Genomic DNA, 27,340 nt, shown 5'->3' with positions numbered 1-27,340 from the left:
GTTGCATTGTTATTCTTTAATTCTTCGATTTAAATTTTAATTGATGCAAGACTGTATAACAGCTTAATACAATGAGCTAAAGTTCCACCACGAAATCCTATCATTAGATTCAAATTAACGATTCATCAAATTAAAAGCCACCGTTTCAAAACGAAGCAAATCTCTTTTACAAATACCAACTTCCTTAATCCTTTCAAGCCGCCGGACAAAACCTAATTCAACAAACTGTGACTTTCCGGAGAAGTATATTTAATAAGAGACTTCCTGCGATACCGCAAATGCTCATATCACTGCCCAGGCATCAGTTGTTGTAGATTCTGCCTTCAGGGGAGAGCGGGCTGCTTCCCCAGACATGCCCTCGCTTGCTTATCACCATAATCACTTAATGAGGGTTTAATCACCGGGTCTCTCTGTGTGCCATTAATGAAGCCCACACTGCTGCTGCCGTGAATGAAACCCTCCTCGAAGGCCAACAAAAGAAAACTTTACAATTGCCCGCGGGGAGGTCGGCCGGTCGTTCGACGGGTTTCCCCGGTTCTCCGGAGTTTTCCATCATTTCGTTGCCCGATCATGTCTTGGGGTTGTCGACAGACACCCGTTACTCTTAAACTTTTTATTTTAAGTTCTTTCATGGTATAATCAAAATTAAGGAACTGAAAATCATGCAAAAAATTAAAGTAAATAAAATTAATTAAATAATGTAAACAATCTAGGAAGAGCTAAGTAAAAGAATAAATTAGTTGAAAATTACAGCAAACAAAAATAAGAGTACACTGACAAAAAATAACAATCAAAAACAGATCAGAGTTAACTAAAACCGCAAGCCGTTCCATACAATTCTGGAAAATTCTTTCAGGAAATGTCTGTCCCACCAGCAGACTCACTGGAATTTTTACCGAGCAGGAAAATAACCCCTTAAGTGTGTTGTTATTTAATCGTTTTCTTTTCCGCCCACACAACCGAGCCCATGAGCCGAGCTTGTACCTTTAAAGACGATGACTTTCATGTCGGATGTTGTTTGTGTTTTTTTTATTTTCCTCTGGGCTTTGTTGTGTCTGCTGGTTGCTCCGGTATGAAATTGTCTGGTTTTGTGCATGACCAATAACATAGGGTAAAGTTTGCCAGTTTTGAAAATAATAAACATGTGTAAGGCCGTTGAAAATATTTTTCAAAATTTATGTCGCCTCCCCGCCAAAATTGATCCGAAAAATAGGGGGCGAAAAAATTTTTATTCAGCAAGCTTGAAAAATGTCAAAAGAATTAGAAGTCTAAGCATCAGTAAACTATCCATAATGACCTATTCTGCATTGATAATCATATTTAGCATGTTTGGACTCGTTTAAAAATATTTTGAACTTTTATGGAATTCCAATGAACATCACCGCATTTTTTATGATTTTAATGGATATTGAGCATGAGCTTGGTTGACTGCAAATTATACCCAAAAAATTTGAATATTTATTAAAAGGATTTTAAGATATGGCTAATTTTTTATTGTCGTGCTTAAGTATGACCCCTTAACTACTAAAGTGAATTAAAAAAATTAAAATCCAAGATGGCGGCCAATATGGCGGTGACGAAATATTGAAAAAATGCATTGCTCCCTAAAAATCATGATTATCTATGGGTAATTCTCTACCAACTCACACGAAATCGGGAAAAGTTGCCCCGACCCCTCTTCGATTTGCGTGAAACTTTGTCCTAAGGGGTAACTTTTGTCCCTGATCACGAAACCGAGGTCCGTTTTTTGATATCTCGTGACGGAGGGGCGGTACGACCCTTCCATTTTTGAACATGCGAAAAATGAGGTGTTTTTAATTTTCAGCCTGAAACGGTGATGAGATAGAAATTTGGTGTCAAAGGGACTTTTATGTAAAATTAGACGCCCGATTTGATGGCGTACTCAGAATTCCGAAAAACGTATTTTCATCGAAAAAACACTAAAAAAAAATTCTCCCATTTTCCGTTACTCGACTGTAAAAATTTTGGAACATGTCATTTTATGGGAAATTTAATGTACTTTTCGAATCTACATTGTCCCAGAAGGGTCATTTTTCATTTAGAACAAAATTTTTCATTTTAAAATTTCGTGTTTTTCTAACTTTGCAGGGTTATTTTTTAGAGTGTAACAATGTTCTACAAAGTTGTAGAGCAGACAATTACAAAAATTTTGATATATAGACATAAGGGGTTTGCTAATAAACATCACGAGTTATCGCGATTTTACGAAAAAAAGTTTTGAAAAAGTTACTTTTTGCGTTTCTCTTTGTTTCGTCGTCCGTGTCTGTCGCGGGTGACCATGAACGGCCATGATCGATGACGACCAACTTTTTCAAAACTTTTTTTCGTAGAATCGCGATAACTCGTGATGTTTATTAGCAAACCCCTTATGTCTATATATCAAAATTTTTGTAATTGTCTGCTCTACAACTTTGTAAAACATTGTTACACTCTAAAAAATAACCCTGCAAAGTTAGAAAAAACACGAAATTTTAAAATGAAAAATTTTGTTCTAGATGAAAAATGACCCTTCTGGGACAATGTAGATTCGAAAAGTACATTAAATTTCCCATAAAATGACATGTTCCAAAATTTTTACAGTCGAGTAACGGAAAATGGGAGAATTTTAAAACTTTTAGTGTTTTTTCGATGAAAATACGTTTTTCGGAATTCTGAGTACGCCATCAAATCGGGCGTCTAATTTTACATAAAAGTCCCTTTGACACCAAATTTCTATCTCATCACCGTTTCAGGCTGGAAATTATTGAAAAACACCTCTTTTTTCACATGTTCAAAAATGGAAGGGGTCGTACCGCCCCTCCGTCACGAGATATCAAAAAACGGACCTCGGATTCGTGATCAGGGACAAAAGTTACCCCTTAGGACAAAGTTTCACGCAAATCGAAGAGGGGTCGGGGCAACTGCTGTGTGAGTTGGCGGAGAATTACCCCTATAAAGTAATGAGATCAAATCGTAAAACGGACTGTATTACCAAATTAATATACATTTCAGTTACTTAGTAAAATGAATATCCAATTGATTTTTATCAAACTAAAAATATAAAGTAACCTTAATAATGTTTAATTTGGCGTAATAAATTAAATTTGCTCACTTTAAACTGAAATTTGTTAGAAACACAGTGCAATTGATAATTTAAAAAAAAACAAGAGATTTCAGTGAGACATTTTATTAAAAACGCAATGACATTATCTAAAATGAGTCACTATATTGTCTTTTACCCTACCAACTAGTTAAAATCCAGAAAATATACCAGAACCACAGCAAGAAAAACACCCTGAGGCAAAAGATTCTGGTTTGTCGAGCAAAGCCTCACAACAAACATGTACTCGAGGCCATAGAGGTGGTATCTTTATACCCGGAGATCAAAGCTGGGACATTCCCAGCAGCCGTGTAAAAGAAGTATCAATTAACTTAAGCAATTTGGAGAATCAACAGCCGCAAATTAGTTTAATTCGTGTGTAACCTCAGTATGTAAGGAATTTTGACAAGACTAAGTTCCTAGAAAAATCTAGGTCTGAAAATTTCTGAAATTGTTTAGTCCTGCCAACCAACATAGACTGCAACGTGTTTCCTTCAATAGAGCTAAATTTTGCACGCCAATCCGAAACTAATTGATTTAATATTGATTGATTATTTTGCGGTTCAATTTGCAAGCAATTCGATTAGGGATTAGTTCCGGTCACAGCATTTTTCCGTCGCCAGTATCTGCTGCGCGATAGAAACTAATTTTCAGCAGTGTGTTATGCAGATCTAATAAATGTTTAATATTGTTTAATCAACGTCAACATTTATCAATCTGAATTCTTCCGGTCATTTTGCAATCATAATCAATAAGAGTGGTTGTCTGGTATTTTGCTATTCATTCTCTAATATTTACAAATAGATTTTTCATCAACTGAGGGGCTACGACTTTCCATAAGAATTTCTGATAATTCTAACCCAACAGGAAGCTAACAAACCTCATTTTCTCTCTCTTCTCTCCGCTTTTCATAAACTAACAGTTTGCAACGTGAATTCGGAATCGAACAGTCGAACAATTTGTGATATGTGAAGCCCCTGCAGTAGGAGCGCGTAATCGAATGATAGACGGTTTGGCGCGATTTGACATCGAACGAAACTATTGGAACGGAAGTATTCCCGTCACGTTTCGGAGCGGTAATTTTGCGGCAGTCTGCAAAGGGTTAAACGCCAATGCCGGCGACTCCGGAATAGAGAAAGGAACACACGCGTTACTTGCTCGAACTTTTTGGCCAACGAAACGAGCCATCGTCGTAAAGTTTTATAGATGTATATAATGGATGAACACGTTCAACGAAATGAGAACAAGAAACATCGAAAGCTAGTACGAAGCTATGAGCAAATTACGCCCGCTTGTGATATCCTGCAGTCTCCGGGTTCGGCGACGTCCCCCGCGAGAACATCCAGCTCGGTGACCATGGTGCTTTCCCCGACGAGCGGAGGAACTGGGGCCAACTCAGCCCAAGTTACGACCCTTGCGTTGATCCAATCCCCGAAGACGCCCTCACCGAAGGTAGTCACCTCCCCGCAGTCACTTAGCAGAAGCTTCGAGCAGGCCGTAGCGCAGTCTCCACCGAAATACCAGATGTACCACCAGTTCAGCCGGATGTCCAACACCACCCAGCAGTACGTCCAGCAACGTCAGCAGCAGCTCCAGCAGAGTACCTCCCATGCCCAGCTGGCATCACCAACGATGCATCATCAACCGCTGGGACGCAAGGCCAGCCTCACCCAGCCGCTTCCCGAGCCGCCAAACTCCAAGCCGTCATCCAGCAGCCTCTATCACCAATCGCTCCAACAATCGAAACCTATGGACCAAAGAAGCAATAACCCTTTTATACTAAACTTTAACAACATATCCGGATGTTGCATGAAGAACTCACCCCCACCGCCATCCTCCAGCTCACCAAGTTCAACCTCCCCAGCAACCATAACCACCCCACAACCCGCCCAAACTCCAACCGTTCCGGCACGCCGCAGTCGATCCCTCCTTCTAAAGTCCTCCTCCACCCAACCACCCAACCATCCTCCACCCACAACCGCTCCCACCGGACAGGTTCCACCGGTTCCGCCGCGGCTCTCCAAGTCACCAACGCCCACCAAAGAGGCCTCCCCTTCGCCAATGCCCACCGTAACAACGACCGCCACCACCGTGCTGACAGCGCCCACCATCGTAACGGCGACGGTAAGCTGTAGTACCGGCACCAACGAACGGCCAGTGACGACTCCAGTGCTGGCGACGGCACCGTCGCTGGTCAAGACGGTGGCCGATGAGAAGGAGCAGCAGCAGCAGTCTTCGGCCCTGGTGAACGTGCGGAAGAAGCGGGACGACTTCCTGAAGGCGACCATGAAGATCTGCCTGGTGGTGTCGCCGCCTTCGTGCAAGTTGCAGGTGAGTATGAGGGGATGTATGATGCTAGGTGCTCTTATTTTAAGTTTAAAGTGTTATCTTGAGTTGTATTTGTTTTAGTTCAATAATAAAACAATTGATTACATTGCATTCTTTTTTTTAACTTTTTTATTATTTAAAAGAAAATATCACAATACCTTCTTTTCTATTTTATTAAGGATGCTTAATCATACAGTATGTAAAAAAAGTATTTACACCCCTTGGGCACTATGCACATTTTGTGATGAAACATGTAAAAAATTTAAAGTTTGACAGGAACCTAGTACTACGTTTTGTTCAGAAACTCATGCCAAACATTTTGCTTCATGAAAAGATAATTTCTATAAAAGTTATATAACAAATACTATTACGAAAATAAAAAAGGTGCAAAAAAAGTTTGTACACCTTTCGAAAAGTTAACATAAATAATGTTATTTGTTGACAAATCACCATAAATCCAGTCTCCCAACTCCAAATAGGCATCCTTGACTGATTAAAAAAATAATTTGGATTAAATATAAAGTTTACTAACTACTTAGTATAAAAGTTTATATAACTCTGGAAATTCTTTATAAAACTTATCTAAACTTAATTTTGCAAACTTTTAATTCAAATAAATGTCAATATATTACCATAGAATTGCTAAATAAAAATTTTGGAGTGGGTATAACACCGTTTTGGGGGTATTTGTATCGATAGAATAGATTTTTCGTTGGAATTTCGTACCAACCCGGAATTACGTCGTAGGAAAATCCGCCGGCATCCGAACTGGTCCACGATTCACAAGTCAACCTATGTGGAATCGGAAAGGGCATAAAATTTCCAATCTTTTGATACCCATACATCTAGGTTTTCTATAAAACCCACGTTGTTAAATACCTAAGCAAAAACGTTGTTATGGTTTCGTTTGAGCAACCTGCCAAAAATGTATGGACCTTCGTAATTTTTGTTTTCGTGGATCAAACTTACTTTTTGCCCAGGTATTTAACAACGTGGGTTTTATAGAAAACCTAGATGTATGGGTATCAAAAGATCGGAAATGTTATGCCCTTTTCGATTCCTCATAGGTTGACTTGTGAATTGTGGACCGGTTCGGATGCCGGCGGATTTTCCTACGACGTAATTCCGGGTTGGTACGAAATTCCAACGAAAAATCTATTCTATCGATACAAATACCCCCAAAACGGTGTTATACCCACTCCAAAATTTTTATTTAGCAATTCTATGGTAATATATTGACATTTATTTGAATTAAAAGTTTGCAAAATTAAGTTTAGATAAGTTTTATAAAGAATTTCCAGAGTTATATAAACTTTTATACTAAGTAGTTAGTAAACTTTATATTTAATCCAAATTATTTTTTTAATCAGTCAAGGATGCCTATTTGGAGTTGGGAGACTGGATTTATGGTGATTTGTCAACAAATAACATTATTTATGTTAATTTTTCGAAAGGTGTACAAACTTTTTTTGCACCTTTTTTATTTTCGTAATAGTATTTGTTATATAACTTTTTATAGAAATTATCTTTTCATGAGCTTTTTGTAGCAAAATGTTTGGCATGAGTTTCTGAACAAAACGTAGTACTAGGTTCCTGTCAAACTTTAAATTTTTTACATGTTTCATCACAAAATGTGCAAAGTGCCCAAGGGGTGTAAATACTTTTTTTACAAACTGTAAGTGTTTTCCACTTTTAGGTTTTTATGATAGTTCAATCCCTTTTATGCAGTAATTATGTTACTGTTGTTTTTATTACATTTTTTCAAAGACTTCCGTCATATGCATGATAATTTTAGATGATATTCCATTGTTTTTCCAACTTGGTTTGGGTTGACTCAACATATTAGAGAACGCCTAGTTTTATTTCAATTGTTTTTAAATTAAGACAATTAACACATTTTTTTCGTTGATGAATCAAATACCGATATTGTTTTCGTAAATATTATCATTTAAAAAAAAATCAATAATTTTGAAAGCTCTTCAACATCTACAATAATAACGAAAACAAAGTGAGCAAATTTTTATCTGATAATTTTATTTCAAAATTTTTAATTCGAGTCAAACTTTAAAAGTTGGCATAAATTAGTGTACTCAGTCTTTATAAAACGATTGGCTTACCTTGGAAATTTCAAAATATTGCTTTTGAAAAGATTATAAAATACCACAAAATCTAATTTTGTAACATTATAAATCGATCTAATAGTTTCCAAGGCATCATCAGTTGAAAAATGAGGAAATTAGGTAACACAGCGAAAAACATTCGTTTTTTTTTTTTGAACAACTTCAGTTGTCGACCAAAGTCTGAACAAGAAAATTATAGATATTTTTTTCAGCTGTCTTAGAATATGTTTGTTACGGTTTTTGCCTTCCTCACTGAGGTAAGACTATAATCCTGCTCAAAAAATGAACTTTTGAAAAACAGCTCGTAGACCTATATTCATGCATACCTATCGACTCGAAAACTGAACAAATGTCTGTGTGTGTGTGTGTATGTGTATGTGTGTGCGTATTCCTCTTGGTGCTAAAAATTCTTGCCAAGTTTCTCGGCACTGGCTGATTCGATTTGAGTCAAATAAGTTGCATTCGATCCGGTTTGGTGCCCCATACTGCACTATTGAATTGTTTGAAGATCCGATAAGAAGTTCAAAAGTTAGGTATAAAAAAGTGTCAGAGTTGCGAATCGGATCTATCATAAATGCATGTAAACTATGTCCAGACCCGTCACCCAATCACCATCGTTGGATAGGTTATCAAAAGACCTTTCCAACGAGTCCAAAACATTGAAGTTCTGGCAACCCTGTCTCAAGTTATGACCACTTAAGTGATATTTATGTACATTTTTGATGCCGGATCTCACTTGAATGTATGTAAACTATGTCCGGATCCATCATTCAACCCACCGTTGGATAGGTCATCAAAATACCTTTCCAATGAGTCCAATACATTGAAGATCTGGCAACCGTGTCTCGAGTTATGACCACTTAAGTGATATTTATGTACTTTTTTGAAGCCGGATCTCACTTAAATGTATGTAAACTATGTCCGGATCCATTATCCAACCCATCGTTGGTGTCTGTTGAGAAAATCGTTAGATAGGTCAACATTGAAGATCTGACAACGCTCAGTCTCAAGTTATGACCGCTTAAGTGACATTTGTGTATTTCTTTATTGAGAAACAAGCCTTACCTGAAACTTCGTTCTGCCTTTTTTCGTTTGTTGAGATTTTTGACTTTTTTGCTTATTCAGCCTCCTGTGATCAAAACTTGATTTTAACCTTTCCCATACAATCTGCAAATTTTCCGGAATTGGTTCCAGAGTGGCCAAATTTGTAACTTTTTTGCGTAAGAACCTTCCTTGGTCTCACGAACTTACCATACGAACCCAACGCAACAAAGATCAACTCGATCGGACGTTCCGTGTTGAATTGATTCGCGTTCGAACAAAACCGTCGAAATTTTGTATATTTAAAGAAGATAGATAGAATGTGTATCCAAACCCATCAAATCACTCTTTGATATCACCAAATGTTGGTAAAAAGTAAGGAAGGCAACAACCACATAGGTGGATTAAGTTAGTTTTTATGAAACATTTTAAACGCAAAATAAATCTAAATCTTACCTTGAATCATATAACTTGAAAACGGTGATTTTATCAAAAAATGTTTAAAATCATCAATATAAAAAAATTGCATAATTTATTTTTTTTTTCGAAATTATTTGATGTTTTTAAATTGAGACAAAAATAACTTTACAACTAACCAAAAAGATTAAGCAACCAGAAATAAATGAATTAACAACAATAATATTCTTATAAATTGTAACTTAAATTTCATGGAGCCAGGGATGGAATAATCGCAAAAAAATCGCTTGAGAACTTTCTTCACCCGCAAAAGAAAGAAGTGAAGAAACACGGAAAAAAATCAATTCTCAAAATCGTGAATTAAATTCACGAATGCGAGAACCACTAAGGAATATATTCACGTTTATAGTGCAAATGCACCATACTCATGGATAAATTCTTTCGTTGTTCTCACATTCGTGAACTTAATTCACGATTACGAGAATTGATTTTTTTTCTGTGAACACGGAAAAGAAACTCGCTACCGATCCTTTCAAAGGAAATCAATTAACTAATGACTTTTTGAGAATCTTTTTGTTAAAGCCACTTAAATAAATTTATTCTGTTTTGTTAACATATTTACATTATTCATCTACGAAAAGTGACAGGCTATTTTTCGATGTGCGACTTTACTCCTGAAAATGTAGTAGTGAAATCTACCATCATTTACGCTCGATGAGGGTCAACAGATTTCCTTTGATGAAGATTCTTTCATCACCGCATAAAACTGTTAGTTTTTCGCCGTCGTGCTAACTTTTCGTACGTTCATTTTGGGCCAAATTGAGTTAAGAACGTCAGATTCTGAAATTCAAAATTATCAAGCCCTGTGTCTCAATTTTTCAATTCATCAACATCAACAAAAAAATAATCTTATTTTGAAATTAAACTTCAACTAGTTTGTTATGCTTCAGGTGGAATTCCATCCCTCGGTTAGGAGTTTCTCCAATGCAATTTCATTTGTAATCCACTAGATGCTTGCACCCCGGCACTTGAGATGATGAAAGGAAAACTTTACCCTTACCTTTTTTCATTATCCTCGATGAATGAAGCCTGTGAAGGTCAAGTATCCCCGTGGTAATTCCAAAAGATGCACAAGGGTGAGGGCAAAAGCTGCATGAAAAATAAAAGCTTGTAAAACAAGGTCAAACGACGGCTGAGTTTCTTAAATAATTGGTTTGAGAAGATGTCAAGCTTCAGCTGATTTGCAATTTAAGCTTTTTATTTTTTTTTTTAAATCGTCGAAGACATTATTTAACTAATATTCTAAATTATTTCGAAAAGCCAATTTGTTTTAGCAAAGCTATGTCGTTTTCCCGGCAATGAAGAAGCTTACTTATGACCGTACACGGAGAAAAAGAGTTCTCAAAATCGTGAACAAGCGTTCATGAAAATGGGAACCACGAACAAAGTGTGGATTTGAACACTTTGTTCGAGGTTCCCATTTTCATGAACGCTTGTTCACGATTTTGGGAACTCTTTTTTCTCCGTGTAACCACCAGAAACCACCGCTAATTGGGCAAAATGGCGTGCAAAATGAGAACCCTTTTGTGAAGGATGTGGTCTACGCTGGCGGCATCTCAAGTAGGCATATCTTGGCCCACGTGGACTCCTACTACATAGGAGCTTCTACACGGCTGTCTGCAGACCGTCTGCGAGGGTAGCTTCTTTTGGTGAGGTTGTAGTGTTATAAATGAACAACCATTTATCATCATTTGGCTTGATTGTTTTGGATTCATACGAGGGACTGCCAATTTTAAAAAATTCTAACTTGCTTGTTGGGAGCTACTTAATTGGTAACAAAATGAAAAAGTGATTAAAAAACTTTGATTATTAAAATAAAAATGTTAAAATACCTGAAATACTAATTTTTTTTTTTTGAAAACTAAATCTCACACGACAATGACGAACCATAAACTATGACAAAGCTCATTAGCAGACATTCCAATCCCCAGCCAGCAGTCTTTCTGACTAATGAAAACACAAATCTGGTCCCAGTTTCAAGTTGACTAAATCCTTGGCAGACTTTTCCTATTCATTATACTGCTCTGTGCTGTGCTGCTGCTACTGCTGGGTGATTAATGATTTGGGAGAAAATGTTGTTTATCCACTCCACAATGAGAGAAGAAAATAAACCGAAAATAATTAACATCAACCTTCCTTTTCTCATTTCAGCTTAAATCCAGAAGTCTCACACATTTAGATAAGCTCGAACCGCCAATCGCAACGCCGACCAACATTTCGAGCGACTACCATCAGCTGGATCGGTTCAAGGTGAGTTTTTTTTAATGTTTTTAATTGTGTTGATGATACCAAATCACAGGCTAAGCATACATGTAAATCATTCCAATAGCTGTTTCATGATGTGTTTAGATTTTAATGGTTATATTTTATTTTAGCAACTGAGGACCACCCATAAACCACGTGGACATTTTAGGGGGGGGGGGTTTCAGCCATTGTCTGAGATTCCAAAAAGAGTTTCCACGTGGTTTAAGGATGGTCCCCTAGCACAAAGTCATACTTTTATTTTGATATCAAACCACATTATGAATGATTGAAAAAAATGTAGAAAAAGGTTAAAATTAAGTTTAAAGGAAATTCGAATTCAGTTTTGCAATAATATCTCAAGTAATTGGTGGCCCCTTGAGGACAATTGCCCAAGCAAAAACAAAGGTTCAGTTATTTAATGTTTCAACAATAACCAAAACGGAAAGAACGAGCGAAAAAAATGTATTACAAAAAAAAACTGCTCCTACTCATTCTAAATTTCAACAATCACTTACGTGAGCAGGATACACGGAAAAAAATCAATTCTCGAAATCGTGAATTAAATTCACGAATGCGAGAACCACGAAGGAATATATTCACGTTTACACGGAAAAAAAAGTGTGCGAGAAATCGTGAATTTCGATTCATGAATTCGTGAATAATTTTGTGCATGATTTCGTGATACCTTTCATGATTTCATGAATTTTATTCATGAAATCGTGCAGAAAAATGCACGAATTTATGAATTTAATTCATGGCAAAAATATTTTTACGAATATTCATGAATTTTCCTTCATGAAATCATGCATATCACTATTCATGATTTCATGACTGATTTTCATGAAGTCATGACTAAACTTCATGAATTCATGAAAAATATTCATGATTTTACGATTATTTATGCATGCTTGAATTTTACGTCGTAAAATTTTATTCGCGAATTTATGAATCATGTTTTTCATGATTTCATGAAAGTTTACATGTTTTCATGAATAAAATGCATGAATTCGTGCATAACATTCATGGGTTTATGAATTTGTATTCATGTTTATGACGAGTGATCTTGATCAATCAAGAACAGTTTCGTTTGAACTGTCAAGTTTGTTTTTCGCTTGCCAGTTCAGCCGCGTGTTTATAAGCCACGAAGTCAATCGCGTTGTGACTTGTCGCGTCCTGTTGTGTTTGCCAGTAAAAGTGACCGTGATTTGCGGACCCGGGATTTGGAGGTGCTGTCCACCGGAACCGGGAAAAGATCTGCGGCCGTTCCGTTGGAAATGGCAACGGAGCCAAGGGCTAGCAGGAAGAGGACCGAGCTACAGGAGGAGGACCGAGTGGCAGTAGGAGAACCGAGCGCGGGAGGATGACCGGGCGGCAGGAGGAGGACCGAGCGGCTAGAGTAGGACCGAGTGGCAAGAGGAGGGCCGAATGGCAGGAGGAGGACCGAGCAGCAAGAGTAGGACCGAGTGGCAGGAGGAGGAACGAGCGCGGGAGGAGGACCAGGCGGCAGGAGGAGGGCCGAGCGGCAAGAGGAGTAACAAGGTAAGAGACAGAACAGTTCCCAGTTTGTTTCGATTGTCGAATCAAGGGAACATGGTCCATAAGACAGTTCCCGTGTTTTATCTCCGCGTGTGACAGTTTCTTGGTCGTGGACTCGTAGGGATCTCGGTTTTTCTCAATTGCCGGAGCATTCTACGCGTGTGACAGACAGTGAGGTTTGTTTTGGTTTTGGAAACGAAAAATCCCGTTTTTATCGGTTCTCGTGGATGCGCTGAGTGACATTTCGGTGCTTTGTTTTGAGCTAGAAATGGGGACATAGGTAAAGTATGTTAATAATTTTAATGATTTTAATATTGTAAGCATATTATTTTAAAGTACAGCGGATTTAACATATTTAAAGTATTTGAAGTTAATAACGTATTTTAATAATTTTAATATTGTGACTTTAAAAGTATCTAATTATTTCAAGTATTTTAAATATTTCAAGTGTTTAGAGTTTGTTGAGTGTTGAAATAATTTTAAGCATAATATTTATTTTTTTAAGTATATTCGTTTGTTCAGGTATTTTAATATTAAATGTTTTTAAAGTTTTCAAGTATTTCAAGTATTTGAAATAATTGAAGTGTCTAAAGTTTGTTAAGCTTTTAAATAATTTTAAGCAATTAATTTTTTATAGGTATTTTAATATTTCAAGAACTTGAAATATTTTAAGTATTTTTAAGTTTTTAACATATTTAAAGTATTTAAAGAATTTAAATAATTTTAAGTATTCTCAGTATTTTAAGTATTTTAAGTATTTTAGGTATTTTAAGTATTTTAAGTATTTCAAGTATTTCAAGTATTTCAAGTATTTTAAGTATTTTAAGAATTTTGAGTATTTTAAGTATTTTAAGTATTTTAAGTATTTTAAGTATTTAAAGTATTTAAAGTATTTAAAGTATTTAAAGTATTTAAAGTATTTAAAGTATTAAAAGTATTTAAAGTATTTAAAGTATTTAAAGTATTTAAAGTATTTAAAGTATTTAAAGTATTTAAAGTATTTCAAGTATTTAAAGTATTTTAAGTATTTGAAGTATTTAAAGTATTTTAAGTATTTTAAGTATTTTAAGTATTTTAAGTATTTTTAGTATTTTTAGTATTTGAAGTTTTTTAAGTATTTTAAGTATTTTAAGTATTTTAAGTATTCAAAGTATTTTAAGTATTTTAAGTATTTTAAGTATTTTAAATATTTTAAGTATTTTAAGTATTTGAAGTATTTTATGTATTTTAAGTATTTTTAGTATTTTAAATATTTTAAGTATTCTAAGTATTTTAAGTATTTTAAGTATTTTAAGTATTTTAAGTATTTTAAGTATTTTAAGTATTTTAAGTATTTCAAGTATTTTAAGTATTTTAAGTATTTTAAGTATTTTAAGTATTTTAAGTATTTTAAATATTTTAAGTATTTTAAGTATTTTAAGTATTTCAAGTAGTTAAAGTATTTTAATTATTTCAAGTATCTAAAGTATTTAAAGTATTCAAAGTATTTAAAGTATTTGAATTATTTAAAGTATTTAAAGTATTTAAAGTATTTTATATATTAAAAGTGCTTAAAGTATTTTAAGTATTTAAAGTATTTTATATATTAAAAGTGCTTAAAGTATTTTAAGTATTTAAAGTATTTCGAGTATTTAAAGTATTTAAAGTATATTAAGTATATTAAGTATTTTAAGTTTTTTTCAGTATTATAAGTATTATAATTATTTAAAGCTTTTTAAGTATTTAAAGTATTTAAAGTATTTAAAGTATTTAAAGTATTTAAAGTATTTAAAGTATTTAAAGTATTTAAAGTATTTAAAGTATTTAAAGTATTTAAATTATTTAAATTATTTAAAGTATTTAAAGTATTTAAAGTATTTAAAGTATTTAAAGTATTTAAAGTATTTAAAGTATTTAAAGTATTTAAAGTATTTAAAGTATTTAAAGTATTTAAAGTCTTTAAAGTATTTAAAGTATTTAAAGTATTTAAAGTATTTAAAGTATTTAAAGTATTTAAAGTATTTAAAGTATTTAAAGTATATAAAGAATTTAAAGAATTTAAAGTATTTAAAGTATTTAAAGTATTTAAAGTATTTAAAGTATTTAAAGTATTTGAAGTATTTAAAGTATTTAAAGTTTTTAAAGTATTTAAAGTATTTAAAGTATTTAAAGTTTTTAAAGTATTTAAAGTATTTAAAATATTTCAAGTATTTAAAGTTTTTAAAGTATTTAAATTATTTAAATTAATTAAAGTATTAAAAGTATTTAAAGTATATAAAGAATTTAAAGAATTTAAAGTATTTAAAGTTTTTAAAGTATTTAAAGTATTTAAAGAATTTAAAGTATTTAAAGTATTTAAAGTATTTAACGTATTTAAAGTATTTAAAATATTTAAAGTTTTTAAAGTATTTAAAGTATTTCAAGTATTTAAAGTATTTAAAGTATTTAAAGTATTTAAAGTATTTAAAGTATTTCAAGTATTTCAAATATTTAAAGTATTTAAAGTTTTTAAAGTATTTAAAGTATTTAAAGTATTTAAAGTATTTAAAGTATTTAAAGTATTTAAAGTATTTAAAGTATTTAAAGTATTTAAAGTATTTAAAGTATTTAAAGTATTTAAAGTATTTAAAGTATTTAAAGTATTTAAAGTATTTAAAGTATTTAAAGTATTTAAAGTATTTAAAGTATTTAAAGTATTTAAAGTATTTAAATTATTTAAAGTATTTAAAGTATTTGAAGTATTTGAAGTATTTGAAGTATTTTAAGTATTCTAAGAATTTTAATTGCTTTAAGTAAACAGTTTAAAACTCTATAATAAAGTATACAAAAAAAGTATTTTAGGTATTTCAAGTATTTTAAGTTTTATGAGCATTTTATTTATTTTATGTATTTTGCGTATTTCAATTATTTTGAGTTTGTGAAGTATTTAATTTTTTTTACGTATTTTAAATAGTTTGAGTTTTTGAAGTTTTTAAAGATTTTTATTTTGTTGAGTATTTTTAGAATTTCGGTGCTTTTTTTAATTTTCAATTCAACTCTCTATGACTCTATTTGCGTCAAATTAAAGTGTTTGATCATCTGCATTTACAAAAATAAATCCTTTTATTGTAATTAATCACTTTATTGTAATTGGAGTTATTAATGAGACAAAAAAATTATGGCTTTATTATACGAATTATCGATTATTCTATTATTAGTTCATCAGACAATCGAGTCTGGACTGTACAAGAAATCCCTTAGGTCTTTTTGTATTTAATTTAAGTTTTCGTTGTATTTTTGTATAGTAACGATCGGTACCCAATTAACGTTTCCGAAATGCTCATGTCAAGTTTTTGAATGTTGGTTTTACTAAATTTATGATTGTATTTTTAATTTATTTAAAGCATTTTTGAACATCACATAACTGGGACCTTTGTAAATTCAGAATTCTTCCGCAGTGACCGGTAATCGGTTCCAAGGTGGCTAGATGGAGCCTGAGTACATTGGCATCACATACAATGGCTACAGTTTTAAATTTCATGAATTTTGATATGTCACATGACAGGGTTCCTTCCACATTCCGAAATGTCCCCAGTGACCACCGGTAACCGGTGACCGGTTCCAAAGTGGCCAGGTGGGGCCAGATTTCATTGGCATCACATAAAATGGCCAAAGATTTGAATTTCATGAATTTTGATATGTCACATGACAGGGTTCCTTGCACATTCCGAAATGTCCCCAGTGACCACCGGTAACCGGTGACCGGTTCCAAAGTGGCCAGGTGGGGCCAGATTACATTGGCATCACATTAAATGGCCACAGTTTTAAATTTCATGAATTTTGATATGTCACATGACAGGGTTCCTTGCACATTCCGAAATGTCCCCAGTGACCACCGGTAACCGGTGACCGGTTCCAAAGTGGCCAGGTGGGGCCAGATTTCATTGGCATCACATAAAATGGCCAAAGATTTGAATTTCATGAATTTTGATATGTCACATGACAGGGTTCCTTGCACATTCCGAAATGTCCCCAGTGACCACCGGTAATCGGTGACCGGTTCCATAGTGGCCAGGTGGGGCCAAAGTACATTGGCATCACATAAAATGGCCACAGTTTTAAATTTCATGAATTTTGATATGTCACATGACAGGGTTCCTTGCACATTCCGAAATGTCCCCAGTGACCACCGGTAACCGGTGACCGGTTCCAAAGTGGCCAGGTGGGGCCAGATTTCATTGGCATCACATAAAATGGCCAAAGATTTGAATTTCATGAATTTTGATATGTCACATGACAGGGTTCCTTGCACATTCCGAAATGTCCCCAGTGACCACCGGTAACCGGTGACCGGTTCCAAAGTGGCCAGGTGGGGCCATAGTACATTGGAATCACATAAAATGTGCTCCGTTTTTTTCACAAAACAGGATTCCTTGTCAATTCCGGTATGTGCCCCCAGTGGCACGATATGGTAAATGTACAGAAAAAGTAATCCGGAAATTGTGAAAATCGTACCATGAAATCGTGAATATTACGAGTTTTACTTTACGAATTTTTGAACTATGCATATTGGGCACGAATAAGCCAGGAGCCGTGAATAAATATGCATGATTAGACATGCCCGAATACACTCGTAAACGTGAATTAAATTCATGATTTCATAAAAAAAAATCACGAATTCATGAAATTTATGCATGATTTCATGAAGTTTATACATGATTTCACGATTTTTACGCCCTCAAAATAAATCATAAAAATATTCCAGAACTCATGAATTTTGTGCACGAAGTCATGAATAAAATTCACGATTTCATGATTTATTTACATTTTTCATGAATTGTGAGCATGAAATCGCGAATATTTTTACGCCTTCATTTACAAATCGTAAAAATAATTCGAGATTTCATGAATTTTGTGCACGAAGTCATGCATAAAAATTCATGATTTCATGAATTTTATGCATGAAATCATGAATTTTAATTCACGAGGTATATTTTTTTGATCGTAATCATGAATTTTTATTCATAAAATCGTGAATATTTTTCACGACTTCATGTATCCATTTCATGAAATCATGAATATTATTCACGTTTACGAGTGAAATCGGTCATGGAAAGTCATGCATATTTATTCACGATTCCTGGATAATTCGTGCCCATTATGCATAGTTCAAAAATTCGTAAAGCAAAAATCGCGATATTCACGATTTCATGGTACGATTTGCATGATTTTCGGAAACCTTTTTTTTCCGTGTATAGTGCAAATGCACCATACTCATGCATAAATTCCTTCGTGGTTCTTACATTCGTGAACTTAATTCACGATTACGAGAATTGATTTTTTTCTGTGTAGGCTGTGTGTTTACAAATCTACATTGGACAATCTGCATTGTTTTTCTTGGTATTAAATTGAAACTTACTAAATGATGCATGTGGAACTGAGGTATGGTGGAAGACCAGCGACTGAAGCTAGCTTTGAGACAACCCATGGTTATTTCGGGAAAACAAGTGCCCTATGTCGGTTTCGTAAATCTTCATCCCCGTAAACCCCTTCAACTTATGTCAAAAATGTTTTTTGCAAAAGTCTGTGATACTAAAACCTCAGCAAATGCTCTTTTTACATTATCGATGTCAGCAATAAACGAGATTTAACAAACGACAATACATTACACGTCATGTACATTATACCCAGAAAAAGCACATCATTATTCACGCGACTAAGCTTTACAAAAAGAATAAATTTGTCACCAAGAATTGTGTAGCACTTCACCTATCCCCGCCGTCTCATCCTTCACTTCCAAATGCATTCGTGAACAGGCCAAATTTTTCATCGCACGTCATCGCACTCTCTTGTCACCGTCGTCGAATGTGATCCTTTGACATTCGCAAATGCTCTGAACAACAACATAAAGGACTCGTGCCCTCTTTGCTCCCACAACTCAAATATATGCGATTCATGGTTTGCACAGCATATTTTTTACCCTCTACCAACCGGCAACATCCACTTGTTTCCATTAGCTGGTGGCATCATGTTCATCATGTGCCGTTGAGGAAAAACCACCACGCACACCCACCGAGGCATTTTCCTCTTTTGAACGGTGGGGTTCACACGCTGAAAAGAAAATTTTTAAACTTTTTTTTTTAAATTACTGATAGTTTATGCTTGGCACTTTTAAAACACAAACAAAAATTACAAAATCATTGTTTTCAATTTTCACATTGGAATTTATGTTTACCAACACCAGAGAGAAGGGGAATACTAACATTTAAACGGTCCAAACATTCAATATTACGCTATTTTAAAATGTTAGTCTTGATTTTATTTTTTTAAATATTATTTGCGAAAAGAATATTTCACGAATGTTTCATACTTTAACATTGTAAATCGGACCATAAGTTGCTGAGATATCGATATTAGAAAATGGTGGGTTGTTTGGGTGAGACTTAGAAAACATTTAGCAACTAAGGGTCGTATCAACAAAGTTCAATAAAGCAAAATATACAGAATTTTCTCAGCTTTTCAAAAATATTTTTTTCAAAGGTGGGCAAACATGGACACTTACATGGGACTATTTTCAAAAAGTTACCTAAAAATGGCTACAACTTGAAAAAGTACTTTTTGATTGCAAATTCGAATTGAATTGAAAATTTTTACGACCAATAATTTCAGTCAAAGATTTTTTGCCCATTCTGGAAATTTCTGAAAAGTTGGCATTTGATGTTGGAGGACATCAAATGCCAACTTTTCAGAAAATTTCAGAAAACATATCAAAAATAAAAAAATAAAAAAGGTGTTTTTTGCAAATTAAGTTTTAGTGACAAAAAATTAAATCAAAAATCACCAGATTTTTTTACCGTGTATCATTTTTTTTTTCAGTGTTCATACCGACAACTTTGCCGAAGACACCAAATCGATCAAAAAAATCCTTCAAAAGATACAGATTTTTGAATTTTCTCATATCATTTTTGTATGGAAGCTGCCAAATTTGTATGGAAAATTATATGAAAGAATTAATGATACAAAATGGCGTCTTTGGGCATACCGAAGGCACCAAACAAGTTTCAGCCGGATTAAAGAATACAAAAATAAAATTAAAGAAAAAATACCGATTCCGTAGAGAACCACCGTAATCTGGGGCGAATCGGGACTACAGTCTAAATAGGGACAGCCGTTTTTAGAGCACCTAAAGCGTTTAAATTTGGAAATGGATGTACACATTTTGTTGGACTGAGTCTGTTCTATCCGAAACCAACCAGAAAAATCAAAATATTGTGCTCCAACATGGTTAAAACTGCTGTCCCAATTCGCCCCATGTGTCCCGATTGACGGCACGGGATTTATCCACCCAAAAAATCGAATTTTGTGAAAATTAAACAGAACTCAGAAAAAATATGAAATGTTCATGAAATATGACATCAACACCTATTCTACCAAACTCGAGTAAAAGGGGAATTTATATGAAAATTAATACTTTGTAAAAGATCAAAAAACTTCTTATTAAATCTTGAATAAATCAAGCTTAAATTTGAAAATTCAAAATATTCCATTCTAATAAAAAAGGTTTCAAATTGTTATACGAATGAAAATCTTTCTAAGTTTAGTTATAGCCTTGAAAAAACTTGTAAACTATTCTTGTGATTACTCAATGATCCCAAAATATGTGTTTTACTTTGATTGATTTTTGTTAACATGATTTAAGGTGAAGCCATTGATCATTTTCGAAGAAAATTGATCATTACTTTACAATGCTCAGTCTTGAATTCTATTTAACAAGTTTTTGTGCACCAAAACGAATCAGCATGTGTCGGTTGTTGCCTTCTTGAAACCACTCAAGGAACATTTGGTCTAGATAAAATTTTGTGGTATGTACAATCATTGACGTCACAGTTTACAATCATTGATAAATGACGATTTCCATAACTTTACTAGGAATGGGATAATCGTTACCAAAAAGTATCAACACATGTAGGGTACTATTCTGAAAAACTATTTGAAGAAATTTTGTCAAAAAATTGAAATCGACCAGCGATGGAATATTCATCATCAAAAGAAAATCTTTGGACGCTCATCAAGAGAAAAAATCCGAAGGGGGCATGGCTCTCCTCTCTCGCGATCGGTAAAAAGAATCTAAAAAAATCATCATTTTGATTATTCGGCGGAACATCTCTTTCACTGCTACACTTGCAAGTGTAACGTCACACGTCGATAAATGACCTGTCACTATTTGTAGGTGTGTAAACAAAGTGAAATAAATATTATTAAGTGGTGCTGACAAGGAAATTCACAAAAAATCATCACAATTTTCTTGAAGAATTTTGGGAGTGTTTTTTTTTTGCGTAATTTGCCTCCTCTCTCTTTCGTGGGTGATAAATGTTCGCAAGCGAAAATGTTTTTTCTGCGATTATTCCATCCCTGAAAGCGACGCAAAATTTATATTTTTTGAACGAAAAATCATGGCAATGATAAAAGTCTTCAAGTTAAGTATTCGCAGCATTCACTTCACGATAAATATTGTAAGAATTCAATGTTAATGTATGTTCTGCTTACAATTCTTCGATTAAAAGATTATTGTTTTTCCTACAAAGAAATATCATGTAGAATGAACAATATTGTACCTGTGCTTCTCCTGAAATGATAATGAGGCGTGACGGGACAACAGCGTAAATCTGGACTCTTAAAAGGCACCCTACAACAATCGCTACAGTTTTGCCAGTTTGATTTTTTAAAACTTTTGCTCATATTTACATTAGCAAAAATTGATAAACAAATCTTTTGCTCCTTGAACTGAACGAATTGATTGAAATTTGAGTTTTTGCCAGCCATTTCTTTCATGACGGAACAACAAAAGGAGCAGATTTATGTAAAAATTCTTCTCCCATTCATTGGCTTGCAGTTAATATTTTTGGTTCTTTTGGTTTTCACATCTAAAGCACATTCAATTATTGAACCATCATAAAAATGAAATCTCTCACATGAAAAATCACATTTAAAATTGAAAAAAAGTTACATTTTTGCGTAGCTTTGCTAAGAATCGGTCAATTGGTTCATATCACACTTTTGAATTGAAATAAAATATGAAATAAAATTTTCATAGAAATTCTTAGTAGATGAAATATATATTATATTGTTATTTCAAAGAATTGATTTGATCAAATTGATAAATTTCACTGGATACCACGGAAATCTTCAAGTTTCACAAATTTCACGCTGTCCACGAAATCGTAAAAATTCACTAACCCTAGCTGATGGCGCTCCCAAATTTCCGGAAAAAAACATTTTTTTTTCAGGGTTGTAGAGTAATCAAACAAACATTATGATGTACAAACAAAGGGTTTGTTTGTATTCTTTACGAATTATGTCAGGATGATTAAATTGGCTATTTTTGATCAGTTTTTCAAAATTTTAACCTCAAAAACTCAAAATGTTTTTTCAACCAATAACTTTTCTACTATTAAAAAAAATAATTTGAAGTCATTTGGATATACCATTGCCGAGATATAACTACTTGAAGTTCAAAAAACGGGTGTCACGATTAACACTGCTTTGGCCAAATCGGCTCGAAATGTTGACTTGTTAAACCGATCCCGTGTAAAGATAAAAATATTTTACGTTTTTCATAAAAAAAAATCTGTTTTATTTTTTATATTAAAAAAAAACAAAATTTTTAAAACGGGCTTCGTCATTCACACGGGATGTGTCTTGAAAGTCTTCTTCCCAAATTTCAGTCAATTTGGTCCATCCAATCTCGAGATATCGTGGCGCGCGTAAATCAACTTTATGTTATATGAAATTAATAGATTAACTACATGTATGTAACGGCTTAACTGGATTTTAAATAATAAACATAGTAAACCTCACTGTGCAATCCACCATCCCAAGTCGTCCATTCCAGTTTTTTGTTTGCATTCAACATTTCTCGCATTATTTTTTTGCCCTGTGTTGTCAACATTCGTTTGTATGGACGGATAAGGTTCAACACTGTTGATGTTGGTTTGTTTGGCTCACCTCCCCTCCCAGAAGTTTACCAGTGTATGAATACATGTATAAACGATGAACCTGTGTGAACATCAAACGCTTGTAAACGACAGCATGCAAATTGGTGGGGAAAGGCGAGGGGAGAGGGTGGGTTTTGGTGCAAACTCATGATGATCTCCGGTTGTCGTTACTATCACTCACTTCTGCCAGGGATTTGACACGCATGCAGTTTCCTGAAGTCCCCACCAGAGGCGCTGTCAATATTGTTTACGTATGGTTTTTGAAAAGGTCGTATGAAACAAATACAATTTTTATTCTCAAATTATGTTTTTTGTTAGTTTCTACCTAGGTATTAACTTTTTTTTGCATATATATGCGAGATAGTTGCAAGTATTACGTTATTTTTTTTACATTTAACATTTATTAGATCAATAAAACAAAGTTCTACTTGGCCTTGCAAGAAAAACTACACAACACACTGAACTGAACTAAAAACTGAATAGCTTCAGTTTCCTTGAAACAAAATAAAATTTGTTTGATATTTCCGTTGTGTTAAAATCCTGTCCGTTGTCTTAAAATGAATTACGCTTTCAGAATACTAACTAAATTTCTGTCGAAAATGCTTTAAACTAGCTGTAACTGAACACCAAAGTGCTGATAAGCCAACATTAGGTTCTCGATGGAATTATATGCTATTCCCTAGTTCAAATTTGAGAAAAAACATAAATCTTTCTAAAGACAAAAAACCGGAAAAAAGTTTTTATTTATGTAATTTATGTCTGATGCGCATACGACCTTTTCAAATGCCACGCGCTAAAAACTTGGTTCGATCTTGGTTCGATTTTGACTTCACTCGCTTTATATGTGGATGACAGTCGTGTCGTAACCGTGACTTCTGCTCGTTCGTTCGTTCGTTCGTTTGTTGGAAATTGAATGTGTGCGTGTGTGTTGCAAGAAGGGTGACAAAGTTTGTGAAATTTGGACCATTTTTTGCCCCAACATAAACCCACCTCTGTATGCCAACCACTGTTTGTCACCTTTTGGCACCAATGATTGAACGTGAAAGGAACCGGATCATTTTGGGTCAAGTTTACTCTTATCGGATTTGGTTTTTTATTTGAAATAACCTGTCGACATCGACAATACTCCAAACAACAAAAATCGACACAAATCAAAACCTTGGGGTACTAACCAAAGTATTGTGGAAAACACAACAGTTGGAATAATAAACCAATCTCGCTAGGAGACATGTGTTTTGTCTCTCTCTGTAGTGGTTTTATGTTTTGATATTTGATCTTTTATTTTGATCGAAATTGTGAGCTGTAAAAGCATGGCGGGTGAACATTGTGACACAGAGCTGGCACATTTTCCAATCAATGGCAACGGGGAATGTTGACAATTTTGATCGGGCGTGCCATCGGTGGTGGTGGTGTTTTCCAGTAAAATGAAGAAGCTGTTTGAGTTATAATACAGTCATGTTGAAGTGAAAGGAATTTGATGCTTCGATGGTTGAAAATGTTCAGGATATATATTTTTTGGGAATGGTGTCACCCTAATCTAGGATTAGGATGACAATGACCCCTGTCCCCTGTCAAAAATAAGTAACTGCCAATTTTGAGCCGAATTTGAAGCTTATATGAGGAAAATTGCGAAAATATATGCAAAAAACATCGTTTCAGTATTTTTTTTTTGCCAGGTGGCGCGGGTCTTGAATTGTATGAAATGCATTATTATGACAGTACAACTTATGAATAGTGACTTCTATTCACAAACAGTTTCAACTGATCCACGCCATCATTACTTATAACAAAATTGAAAATTGTAGAGAAATCCCTTACCAGTGTTGGAATTTGAACGAGAAGAAGGAAAGCATTGCTTGCTCGCGAGCGAGGGAGAAAACTTGTAGTACTTTTCTCTTCTCGCTCACGCTCGCATTACCGTTTGCGTTATCGTTCTCACCGCGAGCGCTCGCGAGCGCCTCGTGCTAGCCGTTCGTCCCAAGCTAGCAAATTTGTTTATCAGGTTTATGAATGCGAACCAGGCGATGGTATAGGGATGAAACTTCAATCGCTGTGTTGTTTTTTTCGTTTCTAACACGTTTTACTTCTCGCTCGCGGGCAATTCTGGCTCGCAAGCTAGCCCGGAGGAGAGCACGGGCAATCGTTGAGTTTCTCTCTGCAGCTCGGGACTCGCGAGAGCGTGAAAATACCAACACTGCCCCTTACTCAAAAATAAAACTAAATGTACACACAAAAAAATATTTCAGAATGTTACATCATTTATGATGTAACACTTTTGCACTCCATTAAACATTTAAATTTAAATGAAATTTGATGTAAATTTGCAACAAATTATACCTAAAAACGTGATTTTACGTGTGATTCAACCGTTTACGTCGAATCTCAAGTTTACATTAACTGAGTTACATATGATTCATTTTTTCTGTGTCGCGTAATTTCACATATTTTTTTCCGTGTAATAATAGAAAAATATGCTTGGAAAATGTTACTTTTCTTTGAAACACTTTCATCAAATACAATCTTGTCGCCGTGAAAATCTTAAGTACGCCGTAAATGAAGTAAACGCTGCAAGCAATTCGTTTGGCGCCATGCTATGTCCAACCCCTTCGAAACAGCTCCAGCGAAACGGCCCAAAATACCCTCGATGCGTATTTTCCCGAAATAGTACCGTTTAATCTGGTGATGATCTGAGAAATGCCGTCAACACCGCATCGTAAAATCCACCCTCCCCCGCCACCCGCTGGAAGGGCGTTCACCTAGAACAAATTCCGTCGAACTCCGGGGTCAGACCCGGAGTCCCATATCCCACTCTGCATTTGGGCAAGTTCACCTCTCACCGGTAGACCTTTTCCGCTCGTGGGTGTCATAAATTAGGTTCCCCTACGCCCTAATCGGAACAGGGTCTCACCGATAAATCAATGAAGGCCAAAGATGTTATCGCATCCTCCGCTCCTCATCTGATCCTTCGGTTGATATGCTCTGTGGTTTAAGGTTAGGTTACTGAAATCGCTCTCCTGGGAGCCGCTCTATACACTTCATATAGACAGAAGGGAGGACCTTTCAAGGGTTGGAGATGCGGTTGCGATGAGATTCTTGATTTTTTCGAGTATTTCTAGGAGTTTTCAGAGCAGCTCTTGAAACGGTGAAAATCATTCACCGTGCATCCTCGTTAGATCAAACAGTTTTTACCGCAAAATTATCATGCTCAAGGGAAAAGTTCTCTGTAAAATAATATGGAATCTAATAATATAATATTTGCTTTAAAATTGAAAATTTTATTAGGAATTCTTAGAGCATCCCAAAAAATATAAATGCAATAAGCAAATTTTCAGATACCTTCCAAAAGATCAATACATTTGAGAAAAATACTAGACCTACCTGTACATTCTCTAGAGAATCTCCGTTTACGTTGTGATAACTTCGTGACGTCACGTTTACGACTCGCCAAAGTCGCTTGTTGAAGACTATAGTTAAACCGAAATGCTAGTCGCACTACTAATAGTGTGCTGCATACTAATTCTAGAGTGCGGATAGTTTATTTTTAACCCCATTTCGCTCCACTTTCACCGACGCCGGACGGTGCCGGAATCTGGAGAACGCTACAAGTAGCGCGGCCAAGGACCGACGTCAGCGGTCCTATTATTGGCAAAAGAAGGGCTCGCCTTCAAGAAGGGTTGTTGAAAACTGTTCGTTCGTTCGGGATATCGCCAAGGATTCTGGTGTGATGAATGGCGATTGGGTTGGGAAAGGATAATCCGGGGCACTACCACCCCCAATCTTTGGTCTATCGGGGGATGATGGATCAGCTCAGCAACTGGTGGTGTGCACTGAGCTAAGGGGTAAGTGCTTAATCGGATGCTCAAAAGGATGGGCGTAATTAATTTTTGAGCTTATTCAAATTTTTCCCCTACTTAAGCTCTTCCTCCGGCATAATTGTAAGTTCGATAGCTAGTGAAGTGGATTGTTGGTTTCCGAGATGATGGTAATGGCGCTTCACAAAATACAATTCATAAAATATTGTTAGATTTTTTAAACCGATTGAAGCTCTTTTGGGTAACACAAATTTATTTAATATTCCCTGTTGCCCAAAAAAATGATCCACTTTGAAGGCCTGCTAAGAGCTCCAGAATGCTCAAAACTTGCGCAAGGTTCGGGTCTACATGCCAGTTTTGCTGAAAGTTAACGCATCAGTGGCCAAGTGCCTCAAAAATTGGCATTTTTGAAAACAAATCTTCCTACGGTTAAATCTCATTTTAAATTCCAATGCAAAGCGTCAAATCCTGTTACGTCCAATCAAGCTCATATTTGGGATTTGGGCTCAGTACGCCCACCGGAACAAGCCCACCAAAAAATCATTTCTGTTGCATAGTAGATAGTAGTGTACAACGTATCTAAGCAAGGGTTCGATTTATTCAAAACTGCAAAACATGTTTTCAAATAAGAAATCTTCTTAAATACTAGAACCACATACAGCATATTATGAGTAAACCATATAAATACCATGTCATAACTGTATATGTTCAGATAGCTATAGTATCCAT

The 27,340-nt window shown here is 34.8% G+C and overlaps 1 protein-coding gene across 8 annotated transcripts in view; it reads left to right on the top strand.

Annotated features, from left to right (window-relative positions):
- The window catches only part of LOC6040082 (pleckstrin homology domain-containing family G member 5), a 187,155-nt gene that overhangs the window by 139,709 nt on the left and 20,106 nt on the right, over positions 1–27,340 (top strand). For all 8 annotated transcript variants that reach the window (XM_038253020.1, XM_038253014.1, XM_038253015.1 and 5 more), the window contains 2 exons: positions 4,023–5,431; positions 11,218–11,316. In XM_038253020.1, the coding sequence (XP_038108948.1) occupies positions 4,307–5,431; positions 11,218–11,316 (1,224 nt within the window). In that variant the 5' untranslated portion in view covers positions 4,023–4,306. The remainder of the gene's footprint in view (positions 1–4,022; positions 5,432–11,217; positions 11,317–27,340) is intronic.

This window comes from Culex quinquefasciatus, chromosome 2 (genome assembly GCF_015732765.1).
Source record: "Culex quinquefasciatus strain JHB chromosome 2, VPISU_Cqui_1.0_pri_paternal, whole genome shotgun sequence".
Taxonomy (NCBI): Eukaryota; Metazoa; Arthropoda; class Insecta; order Diptera; family Culicidae; genus Culex; species Culex quinquefasciatus.
Note: the sequence above shows the minus strand (reverse complement) of the source record. Positions and strands in the feature narration are given on the sequence as shown.